This window comes from Bos javanicus, chromosome 10 (genome assembly GCF_032452875.1).
Source record: "Bos javanicus breed banteng chromosome 10, ARS-OSU_banteng_1.0, whole genome shotgun sequence".
NCBI lineage: Eukaryota > Metazoa > Chordata > Mammalia > Artiodactyla > Bovidae > Bos > Bos javanicus.
Window position 1 is genome coordinate 11,103,337 of NC_083877.1, and position 18,137 is coordinate 11,121,473.

General features: G+C 42.5%; 1 protein-coding gene across 3 annotated transcripts in view; it reads right to left on the reverse strand.

Moving 5' to 3' along the window:
- Positions 1-18,137, reverse strand: part of SERINC5 (serine incorporator 5) — a 108,618-nt gene that overhangs the window by 12,034 nt on the left and 78,447 nt on the right. For all 3 annotated transcript variants that reach the window (XM_061430058.1, XM_061430059.1, XM_061430060.1), the window contains exons 5-8: positions 17,271-17,364; positions 9,277-9,488; positions 7,636-7,731; positions 5,164-5,290 (exon numbers count right to left, since the gene is read on the reverse strand). In XM_061430058.1, coding sequence (XP_061286042.1) covers positions 5,164-5,290; positions 7,636-7,731; positions 9,277-9,488; positions 17,271-17,364 — 529 coding nt within the window. The remainder of the gene's footprint in view (positions 1-5,163; positions 5,291-7,635; positions 7,732-9,276; positions 9,489-17,270; positions 17,365-18,137) is intronic.

Sequence of the window (18,137 nt, forward strand, 5' to 3'; positions counted from 1 at the left end):
TGGGAATAAGATGGTTTCAGAAAAGCCAACTTTTGGTCCTGGCAACTCTGTCACTTCACTTTCATATCGGAGGATACTAAGAGCGGGAGCTTTTGTTCTTACTTCTAAAAATACCTATAATCAGTTCATCATATATATGGACTTCTATAAGTAAATGTAACCATAAGATCTTTATTCAGTCATAGCCTTTATCCACAAAACATTCTTCTTAGAATTACTGAGAAAATACTGTTGTTTTTGTTTTTTACAAACTCTTTAAAAGCCTGGGAAATTCTTACTGTCTGCACTCTGGCTATTACTAGAACCATCTGGTCTGCACAAGACAATTCCCGGATTATCCATAACCTCTTCCCTTCCAGGGCTCAGGCCTGAGTGACTTTAACCCTGTACTTCCTGTGGGGGTGGGAGGAGCCTGACAGCATTTGGTTGGGGCAGAGCTGGACACAGCTGGACACAGAATGTCTAGTAACCTTATTTGATTATTATCCTGAGCCCTCACTCACTAAAAGCCAGTAGCATCTTTCCATTGCTGTGACAATGAAAAAAAATAAACCTCCCGCTACCCCCAAGCCCTCCTAACCTCTGTTGAGCTCTGAACCTCTTGCACACTGGAAGAAAGATTTGTAATGCAGATGCCCCTCCACATCTGCTTCAGCTGCTTTTGGAACTGGCCAAACTCCACTGCTGCTGCTGCTAAGTCACTTCAGTTGTGTCCGACTCTGTGTGACCCCAGAGACGGCAGCCCACCAGGCTTCCCCCGTCCCTGGGATTCTCCAGGCAAGAACACTGGAGTGGGTTGCCATTTCCTTCTCCAATGCATGAAAGTGAAAAAATAAAGTGAAGCGGCTCAGTCGTGTCTGACTCCTAGCGACCCCATGGACTGCAGCCCACCAGGCCCCTCCGTCCATGGGATTTTCCAGGCAAGAGTACACTCCACTAGGTCACAGAAAATCTCCAGCCAACACGTCCAGACTTTCCTGTTGGAGACCACAGATTCTGCCTCTGACCAACTTACAGGGCCCTTGAGAGATCACATGACTATTCTCAGCCTTGGTGTAATAAAGTTCAACTACCTTCCCAGTGTAATACAGAGCTGGAGACTCAGCTCCCAAGAGAAACCAGTGTTTGTAGGAAGAGGCCTTCAACACACCCCTGATGCAGAGACATGAAGATTTCTAGCTGGCAGGTTCCAGAATAACAGGATTCCCAAAAATATACCCCCCCAATTCTTAAAAAAAAAAAAAAAAGGCAGCAGGTCCAGCCCACACCAACAGTATAGGTAACCCTCCTTGATGTGCCAACTTTTCTCAGTTTAAACTAGTCCCTCCAATGCCATCTTACTAATCTTTCAATTATTTCCAAATGGTCTGCCATATTGCTGTGAATGTCCCATTTGAACTAGCAAGTTGTTTGACCATTCGTAAAGATTCTTAGTTTTTCCAATTTTGTACTCAAATTCCTAGACAGCTGAAAAAGATACTTATTTTCTTTTCTCTCAAGTATAGTTAAAACTAAAATAGCCAGAAACATTTTATAGCACAAATACCTCTTAATAATGCAATTATGTAAGTTACCCAGCTGATGGGTCCACCTAAGTAAAACGACCTGACTCCAAGTCATCCCAGGGGAAAGAAAAATGACTATGAACATGTCTCTTCCAATACTTCAGCAAAGGAGGTCGAAGGAAAGGTTTCCGTAACTGGGTGAGACATATAGGAGCAGGCTCCACGTCTCAGTTTCCATGTATGTTCATGGAGGGAGCTGACTTTTGTGGGGTTGGGGGGCAGGGCACAGCTTGTGGATTCTTAGTTCCCCAACAAGGAATAGAACCCAGGCACTTGGCAGTGAAAGCACAGAGTCCTAACACTGGACCTCCAGGAAATTCCACTCCATGAGGGAACTGAACTTGATGAACTCCAAAATCCTGTCTCACTGGACAGTTTGTGAATTTAAAGCCAACAGACTAATAATTGCAGCCGAAATGTAGAGACCAAGGAGGGCCTTAAGGAACAGCTAGGGGAGGACAGGCAGGTGACAGCCTACGAGGGCACAGGGCATAGCCATACAGAGAGAGCCTGCAGGGAACGCCTGACGGGGCCCAGGCTGTGGCGTTTCTTTACTGCATAATGCCTGGGTACAGGGGCAGGGGCGGCCTCAGCCGGAAAGCCAGGGTATGGGTTTTGGCTGAACCCTACTTCCAAGCTAAGACAGCCAAGAGTAAAACCTCCTCAAAGTGAGTGCCACAGAAGCAGGACTTGGGGCAGAAAACCAAAAAGCAAAACTGGAGTTCATTATGAGAGCCTCCTAAAGAAGCATTAGAGAGAGAGAGAGTGTGTTTGTGTGTCTGTGGTTGGGGGTGGGGAGGGGATAATCCAGTTAGAAGAGAACACAGCACAGTGAGCCTCTAAGATCTTACCGAAGTCCCAAGCAGTCGTGGACTTCTGTTGAAATGGGTGATTTCAGACTTCCCTGGTCCGGGGTTGGGTATCTGCCTGCCAATGCAGGGGGCACAGATTCAATCCCTGGTCGGGGAAGATTCCACATGCATTGGGACAACTAAGCCTGTGAGCCACAACTACCAAGGCTCTGTGCCACAGCTACTGAAGCCTGTGCACCTAGAGCCTGTGCTCTGCCACAGGAGAAGCCCCTGCAGTGAGAAGTCCCAGCTCCACAACAAAGAGTGGCTCCCGCTCCCCACGACGAGAGAAAGCACGCTCATAGCAACAGGACCAAAAATAAATAAGAATAAAATTTTTTTTAAAAAGAAAGAAAATGGGTGAATTCTTCTCTCTGCAATGCACACAACCAGCTAGGCTTCCTACAGATTCTATTGAGAAATAGACATTCTTGCAATCATCTTCAAATGAGTTTTCGCCCAGGCAATGCAGCCTCCTTTTGTAACATCTTCCAACTTCTCAATCCTTTTTGAGTCTAGGAAGTCAAGATTTGAAACCCTCCAAATTGTACTACCTCCCACATTTCCCCTTTTCAAGGCCCTCCTAGGGCTGAACTCAAAGCCCCCTCAAACTCCAGGCTGCTTGCTATAAAGTTCTTAAAGCCCACTCCTCCTGGAGCTGCGGTGGGTAATTAGAGCAAACACCAGTCACCCAGGGCCCCCCTCGCTGTGCAGCACTGCGCTGAACCCCCAGGAATCAGCTGCCATCACCAGGTGGTATGTTCACGCTGTGTGCTGCGTCAGCCCAGAGGGCTGCTGGTTACTCCCCAGCTCCACTTGGCGTGGCTGTTGTTTTCTGTCTCCTCATCCTTCGAGCACTATGGTTTTGCAGATTGATTACCAGCATTCAATAACGTGTGCTATTGGTATTTAGACAGATTTTACATAGCAGCTGTCAGCTTCAAAAGCTCTTTTGGGAATCCCAGACTAGACCTTGCCAACCTCTGCTAAGGTGCCGCTAAATTTCAAGTAGAGATGTATACGGTGGAAATTACACACCACAAACCAAAACCACTGGTGGCAGTTCTATCACCATAGTAAATAGTATTTTTGCATCTTTTCCACTGATAGCAAATCTAAGCCCTATTTTATCTAAGGGAGCAAATATTTTAATCATGTGGGATTAGGCATTCAGCAACTCACAAAAACATCTGATTTTAGTCTATCAAATATCTTTACAGCTTTTTTTTTCTCTGATAATACAAACAAAAGAAGCAATAGCTCATGTTAAAAAAAAAAAACTTTTTTTTAAAGAAAAAAATAAAAAAATTATATACATAATACAAGCACTATTACAAGCTTGGTTTATCTCCTTCCAGGATTTTTTCTTCATATGTAAATACAACTACATTTTATTCTAAAAATGAAATATTCTACATTTATAGTTTAGTAACCTACTTTCTCCTTGCTGGACTCACCAATATTTTTTACATGCCAATACAGAAAAAAAGTGAGTGACAGATCATAAAATTAGCCATGTTGCTGACATTTCTCCCTCAAAGCCCAAAGATAATAGACTCAGGAAGGAAAAACTTGAGAAAGGAAGGACCGAGAATCAGGATTAAAATGTGGGTGCCTTAACGGTTTTCCTGAAAACATCTTTACAGCATTGATGTGGGCCCGAATCAGTGAAAACGTATGGAATTAATAATAATGTTAGGCCAGAAAGTGTTCACCATGGTCGCTTTTGCTGCAGTGTGGAGAGGCTGCCACTATGTCACAGACAGGCTGAGAGTCGACACTGCCTTTGCAAGCTTGACGCATGACTGTGAACACATGCTTCATAAAACTCAGTTCTCCTGCCTGTGTCTGTCGTCAAGGCCCACGTCTGTTGGTCCCTCTCTACAGCACGAAGGGGTGTTAGAAGCTGTAAGAGAAAATGCCAACATGTGCAGAGAGACATTCTACTTATACAAGCTACCAAGGATGGTTCAGTTTTGGCCAAAGGATCACTACAACGTGCCTGTGACTGGTTGAAATTTTTAGACGCTGAAATATACCGAAATGTAAAACACAGGAGTAAAACCTAAACATGAAAGGGTGACTGTCAAAGGAAAGCGTGATCAACAGTGAGACGTAAATGGAATAAGAAACTTATGATTCCTATCCTTTACTCTTCTCCCTCTGGTATTTTTTTATATAGATTTAAAAATAATAAACCCCACCCCGAGCACCTAAAACACAGCCTGCTTATGTATCACAGCTACTTTTGGAGGAATGACTTTGCTCCTTAAAAGCAATGTGAGTTTCAGCATAAAAGAAATGTTTCCTGTCTTTCCTGGACCAAGCACAAAATGTCTGTGTATGGAGTACTTTGTACTCTTTCCATCAACAAGAGAACAAACGTTTTTTTCTGTTGGAGTAGAAAGTTGCCAAAACATTCTGGCACATACTGTCTCTTCCTCACTTTGTGCTCCCTTACTCTCCAAAAGGGCTTTAGCAAGTAATACTCAACCATCTTTTAAAGGATTGCAACATACCATATATATTTATTTTATTTACCCCCCCAAAAATACAAGTTATGTAAAATGAAGTCCAAACAGCTAGATTTCATGCTGTAATACCACCTTCTTACTTCAGGCTTCATTTTCCCTCTTCCTCAGATGGCATTTGTTTGACCACCTCATACTGCTACAACTTGTGTAAATTCTCCTCTTGTACTTTTTTGAAGTCTGCAAAGATGGCCTCAGGTAACTTCCAGAACTTACCATGAATACAAGATGCATACACACAAGATGGCAGTGCCCAGTCCAGCAACCAAGGTCTTGTCCCTGTACAGGTCCTGACCAAAGTTAGGCACACAGATGGTGACGTTCTTCCCGTGTTCATCTAGGACTTGTGAAGACAAGAAAAAAAAAGCCCTCTGTAACTCAGGGATGCATTCACTTTGGGAAAATTCATGCAGTATAGAACAGTGCACACTCAGCACTGCAAAGGTTTCCTCTACCATCCAACTTAGATTAGATGGCTGCACTCTAAGCACCCTCTCCCACCTAGGCAGCCTCTCAGAATAAGACCCTTGGGTGTCAGCTTAGTGCTAAAGGGGTCTTCAGTACCAGGGATTTCTAAGAGTCATGTTCTTTTTCAGTACTATTGGAGCAATAGTAAAAAGTATTGGCTCATGGGTCTTTCCTCATGGCTCAGTGCTAAAGAATCTGCCTGCCAATGCAGGAGACACAGGTTCGATCCCTGGGTTGGGAAGATCCGCTGGAGAAGGAAAGGGCAGCCCACTCCAGTACGCTTGCCTGGAGAATTCCATGGGCAGAGGAGCCTGGTGGGCTACAGTCCATGGGGTCACAAAAGAGTCAGATACAACTTAGGGACTAAATGATAACAATAAATTGGCTGACTGGGCAGCAGGTAGCATGCAGGTAACTGAGAGCATCCTCCATGTCGATCATCCTTGGAGACGAACCAACAATCAAACAGGAACTCGCAGGAACTGCTGTCTGGCCAGCAGCCTCCACCCAGATAAGAAGTCATTCTGTTGTCAGTAATAGGACCGTCATGACATCTTTTAGGCTGTAACCTTGGAAACTTCTCAAGTGGCTAGAGTCTAATAAAATTGTAGAGGCTAGATAACAAAGATTTCTATCATATTACCATCATTAGTTGTTTATTTTTTATCTAACAGAGTCTTCAGTTCTGAACACCCAAGCTGGCTCTATTTGCTCTGCCCCAAAATAAGGAACATAAATATAAAATAACAGGCTACAAACCATTCTACAGACATGCACATTCTATGGGCTTGAAGTTGCACTAAAATGACTACTTGTACTCCCACTTGAAACTGTAAACTTCACTGTGTGCTGTGGCTTCAGGAATCTTCTTCTTAGGCCACTGAAAATTTTCTTTACAAACCTGACCAAAATATGAACTTTGCTATTTAAGTACTACCACCCAAAATTAAAAATAAAAGTTTTTTTTTTCTGTATTTAAGTGATACCTGCCATTGGGAAGAAAAATGCTGTAACCAAAAAACCCCATTAAGTTAAAGCCAGAGATTAATATGTAAACAGACAAAATACTCTTAAAAGTTTTAAATAGACTAGATTTAAATAAACTTGAAGTCAAATTTATAGTTTTTTCCTAAAAAAATTATATCCAGGATAGACTATACTTAACAAAAGACCTACAGTTATATTCACATTGTACTATAAATAGCTATAAAGGCAAGACCCATACATACCACACGTATATGCTAAAACTTTCAAAAACATCTTTGCATTTGCTTTCTAAATTTAAAAAACGGAAAACATCAATTTTCTACTCTAGAGAAAAGAGTATACGTATTTAACTTGATTTATATAAGACAAAATATACCCAAACATACACACATTTGTATATACTTATGTATATATGAATATACATGTATACATACATCTATATATCACAAACATGAAAAAAATGATGAAATTTAAGGAATTTGGAGATTAAAATAAGAAAATATGGTCCTTTACTGGGAAAGCTCAAGGGCTCGTACAGTAACAACCTATAATGGTCTTTTGATAGTTCTCAAATATCCGTTGTAACTACTCTACAAAAATAATAGGTAACCTTTACAAAGCACCTCTGACACGCCAGAAACTGTACGTATACATATATACACATACTCAACTGAAGTCTTAAAAACCACTCTGGAAAAGAGGAATCTTAATTATCTTCTTAAAATAATAATTAAAATTCTTATTTTAAAGGCGAGATGTCTAGGAAGAGAACAGTAAGTCACTTTATATAAGTTACTGACGTGGCAGAACCACTCCCCCACACTCTTCCCACTCTGTTAGAGTCAGAGAAATGATCACTGAAAGTTAATTAATAGCCATCTAAAAACAACAGCAATAATAAGGAGAACAAAAAGAAATAGCTTGAGTATTTCTGATGATTTCTTGATTATTTGATTATATCTGAACAGGAAAATGCAGATTAGGCTTACAAGCAAACTCATTAGCCCTCGTGAGTTCATGTCTTTCCTGCAGAGCAGGAAGCCTCAGGAGAAGGAAGGTCCAGGTTCATGTCCCATGCTGAGGACACTATTTAGTGAAGAAGTCTAGATCACCTCTCTACTTTGACGCATTGCATCTCTGATACTTAAACGATAGTTCGAGGAGACACAGTCCTCACCCCACAAATGACAATATTCACCCTGCAAGCACAGTCTTCCTACAAGGCCAGCTTACCTACTTCTGCAGGTTTGCTGGACAGGGCTGAGAATGTGAGATACGTGACATAGCAGCTGATGAGACCCGACTGCAGTATCCCAGAGTGTGGCTGTCCTGGAGAACAAGGGCCCATGTTATAAATCAATGGTGAGAAAGCAGATGCACCGCCCCCGCCCCCTCCCGCCCCCCCACCAAAAAAAGGTCTGCCCCAAATAATATCCCTCAAACCTAAAGCCCCACACATGAAGGTAAGAAGAGATACGCAGCATATTTCTCATATAACGCTAAAATCTTTGGGGGGAGAAAGTGACACACTGAACCTATATGCCATTTCAGAGATACCAAGTTCTGCCGAGTTCTCGCCCAACACCTTATTTTGATAATAACTACAGCTGTACTGAAACATACTGCCTGGTCTCCCTGAGGTTCGTCACATTAGTTCTTAAATCACAAGGTCTCCAGAAAAAATTCACCACTGTTAATTTGTGAGATCCCATAGCTTAGTGGGGTGAATGATGGCTTTTACAGGGAGGACCTGGATTCCAGACTCACAAAGCCATCAGATACTCAGAATCCATGCCACTGGGGAAGAGTTCTCATCCGTCAATGGACAGAAAACCTTTGAGAACACCAGAATTGGTCCAAGCCAAAGAATGTGGCTATGGGACTCAGCATTTATTGGGGAAAGGCCTTCTATGTTACAGTATTTAAATTAAACGGTTCAGATGGCTAAGAGTAAACAAGATGCGACAAAAAGGACTCATCCTTTTTTTCGGCGAAATTTTCAAACATCCACAGACATAAAAAGATTTAGTTTTACCCAGTCTTCCCTCTGATTAAATTTATCTCCAGAACTTTACTTATCAAATTATAAGGGCCAATAAAGGTAAAAAATAGGCCCTTCCCAGTGGTGCTCTTTGGCATGGGAATGAGACTCACCTTAACAATCAATGGCACTAAACCAAACCGTAACTATTTCAAAGGGTGGAATTTAACCCAAAGAATATTTCGATCTGAATACTAATAATGTTTTAGGAAATTCTTAATGGATAAAGGAACTGGGTGAATAATAACAATCTCAATTTCAATAATGAACTTCAGTCATTTCTTTCTTTTGGCTTTGAAACAACCATTAGCAAGATCAGGCTCACAGGTTTCTATTGGCTTTGCTGAGGAAGGACTTGGATCTGAGAAAGGCCAGCTCCTGGGGCCAGCAGATGGCTGAGCCAGGATTGGATTTCCTGTTTCCTGATTCTGGGACCAGGCTGTCCTTGATTTGTGGTCCACAGAGGTCTTAAGTCAAAGATAAGCCCAAAACAGCTTCTTCGGGAGCCTTCTCATTCATTCAAATTTTACAAAGAGATTACAGGGAAGAGCTAAATATCCACTAAAGGCATTTTCCATTGAAACGCTCCTTGTAGTACATTATTTAACAATAGTAACATCTATCTTCTTATTTATTGACTTCATTATATGCAAATCTTTGACAAAGGCATGATTGACTATCACCTTCAGCCCAGTGCAGGGTAGGAAGAGGGCACTGGAATCCCACCTTTCCTACTGTTTACCCACCTGTGGTAAATAAAGAACTGACCATAATTTCCAAAATAATGGTCAAAGACATTTATAATATGAACAAAGTACGGATCTCGTACTCACGATCTCGGACAGAGGGTGAGATGGATACCACTGACATAAGCAGACACAGGCCTCCATTTACTCCCAGGAGAATTTTATTTTCCATGCAGCCATCTTTCTGGGTATAAAACACTGCCATCCAAATCAAGCCTCCCGTGGTGATGGAGTACGCGATGAGGGTCACCAGGGACAGAGAGGCGTACCACAGCTTGTTGGTAGCTGTGCCTGCAGTCCTGTTTCTCCAGAAGTAGAGGAGAGGAAGGGGTGGGGGGAAGACAGGTCAGTTGATTCTCCAACAATAGCTACCACCCTTCAAGTATTATTAGCTAATGTCAGGTCCCAGACCATCGTAAGGAGTTATTCAGAAGACCTATCATTTTACCAGTTTTTGTGGATCACAACGAACTGTGGCAAATTCTTAAAGAGATGGGAATACCAGATCACCTGATCTGCCTCCTGAGAAACCTGTATGCAGGTCAAGAAGCAACAGTCAGAACTGGACATGGAACAACAGACTGGTTCCAAACTGGGAAAGGTGTATGTCAAGGCTGTATATTGTTACCCTACTTATTTAACTTCTATGCAGGGCACATTATGCGAAATGCCAGGATGGATGAATCACAAGCTGGAATCAAGACTGCCAGGAGAACTATCAACAATCTCAAATAGGCAGATGATACCACTCTAATGGCAGAAAACATGGAACTAAAGAGACTCTTGATCAGAAGAGAGTGAAAAAGCTGGCTTGAAACTAAACATTCAAGAAACTAAGACCATGGTATCCTGTGCCATCACTTCACAGCAAATAGAAGGGGAAAAAGTGAAAGCAGTGAGAGATTTTATTTTCTTGGGCTCCAAAATCACTGTGGATGGCAACTGCAGCCATGAAATTAAAAAATGCTTGCTCCTTGGAAGGAAAGCTATGACAAACCTAGATAGCATATGCAAAAGCAGAGACATCTCTTTGCCAAAAAAGGTCCATATAGTCAAAGCTATGGTTTTTCTAGTAGTCATGTATGGATGTAAGAGTTAGACCATAAAGAAGGTTGAGTGCTGAAGAATAGATGCTTTTGAATTACGGTGCTAGGGAAGACTCTTTAGAGTCCTTTGGACCACAAGGAAATCAAACCAGTGAATTCTGAAGGCAGTCAACCCTGAACAGTCATTGGAAGGACCGAAGCTGAAGCTCCAACTCTTTGGCCATGTGATTTGAAGGGCCTACTCACTGGAAAAGACCGAGATGCTGAGAAAGACTGAGGGCAGGAGAAAGGGGCAGCAGAGGATGAGATGGTTCGAATTATCAGCTCAATGTACATGAATTTGAGCAAACTCCAGGAGATAGTGAAGGACAGAGGAGCCTAGGGGCTGCAGTCTGTGGGGTCACAAAGAGTCGGACACTACTTAGTCTATGAACAACAGCAAACAATCATTTTACCAACTAAAAACTAGAAGATACAGCTGAATATTCAAAAAATTCTTGGCTCAAGCTTAGAATTTTTTCTTAACACTGAAAAACTTCAGTCTTTGACTCAAGTGTATTCAGTAACTAAAATGAATATCCACAGACTTTAGCTTCCCCATTCTGGATGTCAACCACCCCAGGACAAGTTCTGGCAGTATTATAAAGTGGGCTGTGTGCTGGAGTTCTCTCTGAATTTTCCCAGAAACACAGAGCCCGCAGCCAGTCTCTTTCTCCAAGTGCTGCCAGCAGCTCCTGCTGATGCCCATCTTCTGTTTAGGGAGAGAGAAGTAATTGAACTCCACCCAGAGAAAGACTGGCTGACCTCATCTCTTTTGTCCTTGCACTGAAAAGAAGACTCTATACCAGTACTGCTTCTCCCAAACAATGCCAGGTATGATTAAGGAAGACTTTGACATTAAAAAAAAGTGAAGGCAGGAATTCCCTGGTGGTCTAGTGGCTAGATCTCAGTGCTTTCACTGCCAGGGGCCTAGGTTTGATTTCTGGTTGAGGAACTAAGATCCCACATGCCTTGGAGCACAGCCACCTCCTCTTAAAAAAAAAAAAAAAAAAAAAAGTGAAGAATAAAATCAGCCAGGAAAAGAGTAAAAATTTTAATGGGATTTATAATAAAGACTCTAGAAGAGGAGACTAGTGTAAAGATTATATTATTTTATATAAACATTATTAAAGGGATGGGAGAAGTATGTGGTGGCTTAACTAGCTATAGAGATTGGTCAGAACAAAGAAGAATGCTTACTGATGCTCAAAGAAGAGGACAGAACTACAACAGGGGTTGGTCTGAATCATCTCATCTGCCTTAGGGGTCAACTGCCCTTTGTAACCACATCTCACAAAACTTCGAGAGCAGGCAATCTGGTTAACATCTTCACAGAGTTGGAAAATGTTCAAGCAGCCCAGCTGAAACGTTTGAATGATGGAGAAGTTACTGCAGCCAGAAAGAAAACAAAGAGGAAAGGCCAAAATGATAATGACCATCATACTCCTGACACTGAGCCAGGCAGTCCGATGACTGTGGAGTTATTGTAATAGAGAAGGCACGCAAATCACATGAAGATAAAGCGAGACTTAGAGAAAGCAGAGAGTCAAATGCTACCTGTTGACAGGGAGAGAGAATGGATTATGAAGAAAAAGGTGAACACTGCTGACCAGTGTGTAAGTGGGGGGTCCAGCTATGTCCTCACCAGTCTTTTGGGCTATTTTATTAGTGTAAGAAGGACTTTCTTAACAGTTGATTTTGCTTGGATTCCCAAGGTTAAATCTTCAACCCTAACCTCTCCCCTCTACTCCAGGCTCATATTATCCCTGTTAACGTCTCCATTTGGAGGTCTAACTGGCTTGTGGACCTTAGGAGGTCCAGGTTAACTTTCCAGTATTCAAATTTCCACCCCCAAACCTGCTCTCCTGTGGTCTTCCCAACCTCAGAATATGGCAATTCCATTAGGGCTGGGGGTAAAGAACTGTAGTTGCTGGACCACTGTCTTTCACTCCCTGCTCCTCCCCTCTCCCCAGCATCATGCCAACTCCAGCAGCAAACCCCCTTGGTTCCCACTTCAGACTCTATCAGCATCTGACTGCTGCTACCATCTAGCATCAAGCTACGGCATCCCTTCCCTGGATCACCTCCCACTGGTCTCCTTACTTACACCTATGACGTCCTCTCGTCTTTTCTTAACTTGAAATGTGCATTAGATTCTGTGCCTCTAGTGCCCTGCCATCTGCCATGATGGCCCCAAAAACCTTTCATGATCTGGTCCAGGGCCATCTCTGATGAATGACTTTATCCCTTGCTCCCTCCCCTCGCACCTCTGGGGTCCAGCCACAGTGGATGTCTCCTCGCTCCTTAGACAAGCCAGCACAGCCCTGCCTCAGGCTCTTCCCAACTTCCTTTGTCTCCCTCATACCTTATAATGAAACCCTTTCTCTGCCCTGCTTGCCCCAACTCTCACACCCACAGCACATTCTCCACCACTGAACCTATTGCTTATTTGCTTGATTGGACTTTTAGCTACCCCCTCTCCTCTCCAGGAGAATATACACTCCACAGAGCAGGGCACTGTTGCATTCACTGCCTACTGCCAAATGCCTGGCAAGTAATAGGTGCTTAAAGAATGTCGGTGCAAGGACTGCCAACCGTCAGAGGACAACTTGATGCAGCAATGATGACAGAGTGGCCGCTACCTGTTGCTCCGGACTCTGCTGGTCCTCCCGAGACAACCTCTGTAGACACACCAAATAATGCCATGACTATACTCTCGGTGCCTGGCACAGAGTTGGCACTCCAAAAATTTTGAATCAATGCTCAATGCGAGCACTTGGATGAAGATTAGAAAAGGACCGAGCAGCAGGATGAAGTGTACAGATACAGAGGCAAGCAGGTTATCAGGTTAGAAGAGGCGGCCGGGCTCAGGCTTGGGATGAGGGCCGGGGGAAAACAAAAGCCAACAACAACGTGAATTTTTAAATCTAGAAAGCCTAGAAAATGGGTCATTAGAAACACCTGACTATGCTGTCTATTTTTTGTGATTTCAGTCTTGATATAGAACTGACACTTCAAACCACAAAAAATTGACCTAGAAAGTGTTAAAAACAAGATGAAATACTTAAAATGAAGTCACTAAGGCTAAGCCCCATGTCGCCAAACCAACGCAACAGAGTATCAGCTCTCCCAGAAACAGTGAATCAGAAATTAAACCAATCAGAAATCTCCTATTCAGCACTAATTAGATAGTCTAGTTAACTAGTTAGGTAGTCTGACTGGTAGGACCTGCCATCCCCTATAGGGAAGTTACCTCACAATAACTAAACTGCTTTTCTGCCTAATGTAACTTCCTTGTCTCTGCTCCCTTTTGCCTATAGAAGTCCTTTCATTTTGTACAACTCCAGAGATCCTTTCTACTTGCTAGATTGCAGAGTGCTAAATTTGAATCAATTTTCACACAAACATTTTTAAATGCCCTAGCTTTTCTTTTAACAAAAGAACAAAACACATCACTTCACAGGTATGAAAACTGAGGTCAGAGTAGTCAAGTCATATGCCTTAAGATTCACAGATGGTAAAGAATCTGCCTGCAATGCAGGAAACCCAGGTTCAATCCCTGGTCAGGAAGATCCCCTGGAAAAGGGAATGGCAACCTACTCCAGTATTCTTGCCTGGAGAATCCCACGGACAGGGGAGTCTAGCAGGCTACAGTCCATGTGAGCACAGTCAGACACGACTGAGCAACTGAACACGCACACATGCCTCAAGGAAAACAGCCAGATGGTCAGGGACATTAAAACCTGCTGCCTGGTATCCAGGCCCATGGCTTTTCTCTCCTACTGCCTTTGAGATTATCTCTTTTTCAAGATCTTTACAAAAGGAGAAAAAAGAAAAGGGAAGAAAAACTTTGGTTGTTTCACCCATGAAGAGAGATACAAGTATTATATTTTCTAGACTAACCTTGAAAGCAAGAATCTCCATTAAAAAAAAACCCTAAATTAAATGAACTTACATAAAAATAACAATATTTGTACATCTCTCTCAGTCAGTTCAGTTCAGTCGCTCAGTCCTGTCTGATTGAGACCCCATGAATCGCAGCACGCCAGGCCTCCCTGTCCATCACCAACTCCCGGAGTTCACCCAGACTCACGTCCATCGAGTCAGTGATGCCATCCAGCCATCTCATCCTCTGTCGTCCCCTTCTCCTCCTGCCCCCAATCCCTCCCAGCATCAGAGTCTTTTCCAATGAGTCAACTCTTGGCATGAGGTGGCCAAAGCACTGGAGTTTCAGCTTTAGCATCATTCCTTCCAAAGAAATCCCAGGGCTGATCTCCTTCAGAATGGACTGGTTGGATGTCCTTGCAATCCAAGGGACTCTCAAGAGTCTTCTCCAGCACCACAGTTCAAAAGCATCAATTCTTCGGCGCTCAGCCTTCTTCACAGTCCAACTCTCACATCCATACATGACCACAGGAAAAACCATAGCCTTGACTAGACGGACCTTTGTTGGAAAAGTAATGTCTCTGCTTTTCAATATGCTATTTAGTTTGGTCATAACTTTTCTTCCAAGGAGTAAGTGTCTTTTAATTTCATGGCTGCAGTTACCATCTGCAGTGATTTTGGAGCCCCCAAAAAAACAAAGTCTGACACTGTTTCCACTGTTTCCCCATCTATTTCCCATGAAGTGATGGGACCAGATGCCATGATCTTCGTTTTCTGAATGTTGAGCTTTAAGGCAACTTTTTCAGTCTCCACTTTCACTTTCATCAAGAGGCTTTTTAGTTCCTCTTCACTTTCTGCCATAAGGGTGGTGTCATCTGCATATCTGAGGTTATTGATATTTCTCCCGGCAATTTTGATTCCAGCTTGTGTTCATTTCCTAGCTTAATCTTAATTTTAGGCAGATCAAGAAACCACGAGTATGTGGACAAAAGGGATTTTGTTTGGATGTTGGCCCCACAGCCAGTACAACAGCAACATCAATTGTTGCAAAGCTCTTAAGCCATTCCTATTAGGTGGCTTCTGGAAAGTTTTTAAAGTGATCAAACTCTTCCAAAATGCCTATTCAAACTTGGCATCTATACTCAGTCCTAGAAAATGGCTTCAGAATCAATCAAAACATTAAAAGTCAGAATAAAGCAGCACAAGCCTTCTGAAGAGAACATACTATTTAATGGGCAAATCAGGCCCTCAGAATCAAAGATATTAATATTTTACTACCAAGTTCCTAACTTGAAATTTGTGAAAATCTTAGAAAAAATTGAGGGTGACATATTATATTTTGTCTAACAAAAAATTCAGAGTGAAAGTACATTAAGAATCAATGGAAAGTGTGATATTTAATCAATGCATTTCTAACCTACTGTGCACATTTCTTCTGTACAACTGAGAAAACAGGGTCACATAAAACTATAATCACCCATTAGACTTATCTTTAGGAAACCTTTGCGGCCTCAAAACAAGATGTAGTAGAAACCCCAAACATACTAGGTTTTCGGGATGACTCAAAATGTAGGACAGCATGCAATAATAAACTTATATTTTGGACTTCCCTGGTGGTACAGTGGATAAGAATCTGCCAATGCAGGGGACACAGGTTCAATCCCTGGTCTGGGAAGATTCCACATGCCGCAGAACAACTAAAGCCCGTGCATCACACTACTGAGCCTGTGCTCCCTAGAGCCTGTGCCCGCAACAAGACAAGCCCGGGCACCACAGTGAAGAGTGGCCCCTGCTCACTGCAACTAGAGAAGTCTGAGCAGCAGTGAAGACCCAGCACAACCCAAAACAAATACACTTAAAAAAAAATTCATATATGAGCACAATTCAGACCTAGAAATCTGCATTTTCATAGTGATTAAGAATTGAAAAATACCAAAATACGACTGTAGTGCTACTTCGAAGATGATTTGATGTGCTTTAAACATTTATAACGTTGGCATTTGGGTGCATACTCTAGTATTTACCAAATAATAGAATGACTAGGAGTATCTTTTCATTCATGCATCTCATGATTTGATCTTTAAAAAACAAAACAAAATCCAAACAAAACAACAAGTACCCAGCTGCAGAATATAATCAGAATGAAAAGTGTTTTGAGAGAATGTGGACAGTATATCTTATGTTATCCAAAATTAAAAAAAATAAATTCACATTCATATAGAACTTTCAGATTTCCCCTACCCCAAAACAGTATAAAATAACATGATGCCTATAAAATCTACAAAATAACAAGAGCCTTACTAGACACAGCAGGCAGTTATTTTCACTCATATTTTATAAAGTCAGACAGAGCAGTTAAGTCAGACAGAGCTTTGCCCAGAGTAACAAAGTCACCTTGGCCTTAGCACTGAAGAAGCCGGACCCTTGTCCAGTCATTTCCTCAATGTAGCTCAGCAAGAAATAAAATGAGCCACTAATAGTCTGGTACTTGCCACACATCTTGGGGAGTGAATCCTATTTTTAAGGCACTTAGAGTCTATATTTTTAAAAGTCAGGATGGCTTTCTAAGTGAGCACAGCAAAAGTTCCTAATGAAGGGGCTCTTCTTCTCTTAGGCAGTTGAGAAGCAACAAAATTATTTTTAAAGAGGAAAGGACTAGTCCATCGAAGTCTTTGCTGAAAGTGAACTTTCAGCTCCAAACTACTTTTTTCTTTTTAATCTGCCAAGGATGGGGGCCTAAGATAAAGCTCGCTCATCATTTTCGGCCACTGACACAGCACGGAGCTGGGCTGCGAGGCTTCAGCAGGGGGGTTGCGCGTGGCTAAGTCTCAGAGTCCAAATGAGAGGGTGTAGGGAAAAAGGGAGAAAAAAGTAAAAAGAACTGATGCGGGAAAAAGAAAGGTAGGAATGAGAGAAAATCAGTGTGAGAGAGGAGTAAAGGAAGAGGTTCAAAGAGCAGAAGGAAGGCAGAGAACCAGCAAAAACCAGTTTTGGTGTAAGCAGGCTGCTAAGCCCTGGCAATACGACTCGGGGCAGGGCCTCTGTCGACACTGGGCACGTTCCCTGAGCCAGAGAGTGAGTTCACGTGGAAGCTTTCGCAAAGGCACGTACCAGTTCTTGTTCCATTTATGTGCGAACTCCACAAGCAAGAGGAGCTGGATGACTATGAAGAGGAAGCCCCCGACGGCTCCCACATAGCGCCAGGCTGCAAAAGAAGGCCATGTGAAAGGAGATGAGGTGACGGTCCCAAGTGCCTAACTCCAAAGAGTAATGACTATGCTTAATTCTTACCTCCGGCTCCCTGTGCTGCTAACACATTGAATCCCCATACAACTGTACAAGGTGTACTACTATTATACCTGCTTTACAGATGAGAAAAACCGAGTCTGCATAAGCTGACCAGGTCCTGCAGCCAGTAAAGTGCTGGGATGTGAGCACTGGCAGTCTGGCACCACAGCATCCAAGCTTCACCTCCATGCTATAAATAAATCCCAGATACCCTAACAGATGTAGTTAATTCATAAAAGCAGCAACAACCCCCCATTTAAAGTAAAATCACCCATTGCCAGAAAAACCCAAGATTTGAATTTTATTGGGGAGAGACCCATCAAGGTTCAATGAAGAAATGACGTTCAAACTGAAGTTCTACTTCCGGCTCAGCCACAAAGCAGCTCAAACCTTGGATGAGCACCTTGTATCTCTGGATTATCTATAAAACAACCGAGCTGAGCTAGTGGGCTAACTGCCAGGTCCCAACCATTCTACGTATCTTATTCTAATATATACAAGGACCTCTGTGGGGACTAGAAAACTAGTTACAGGCATTTTAGGTAAAAAGACAACTTGGATACAACTGCCTTAAGGAATGCATAAAAGCAGTGTGACCCTAAGAAATTCGCTGGACCTGGCATGTGGCTCTTTGAGGATCTATCCTCATTCACAGTGTGAATACTTTCACTATCTTAATTGGGAAAGTGA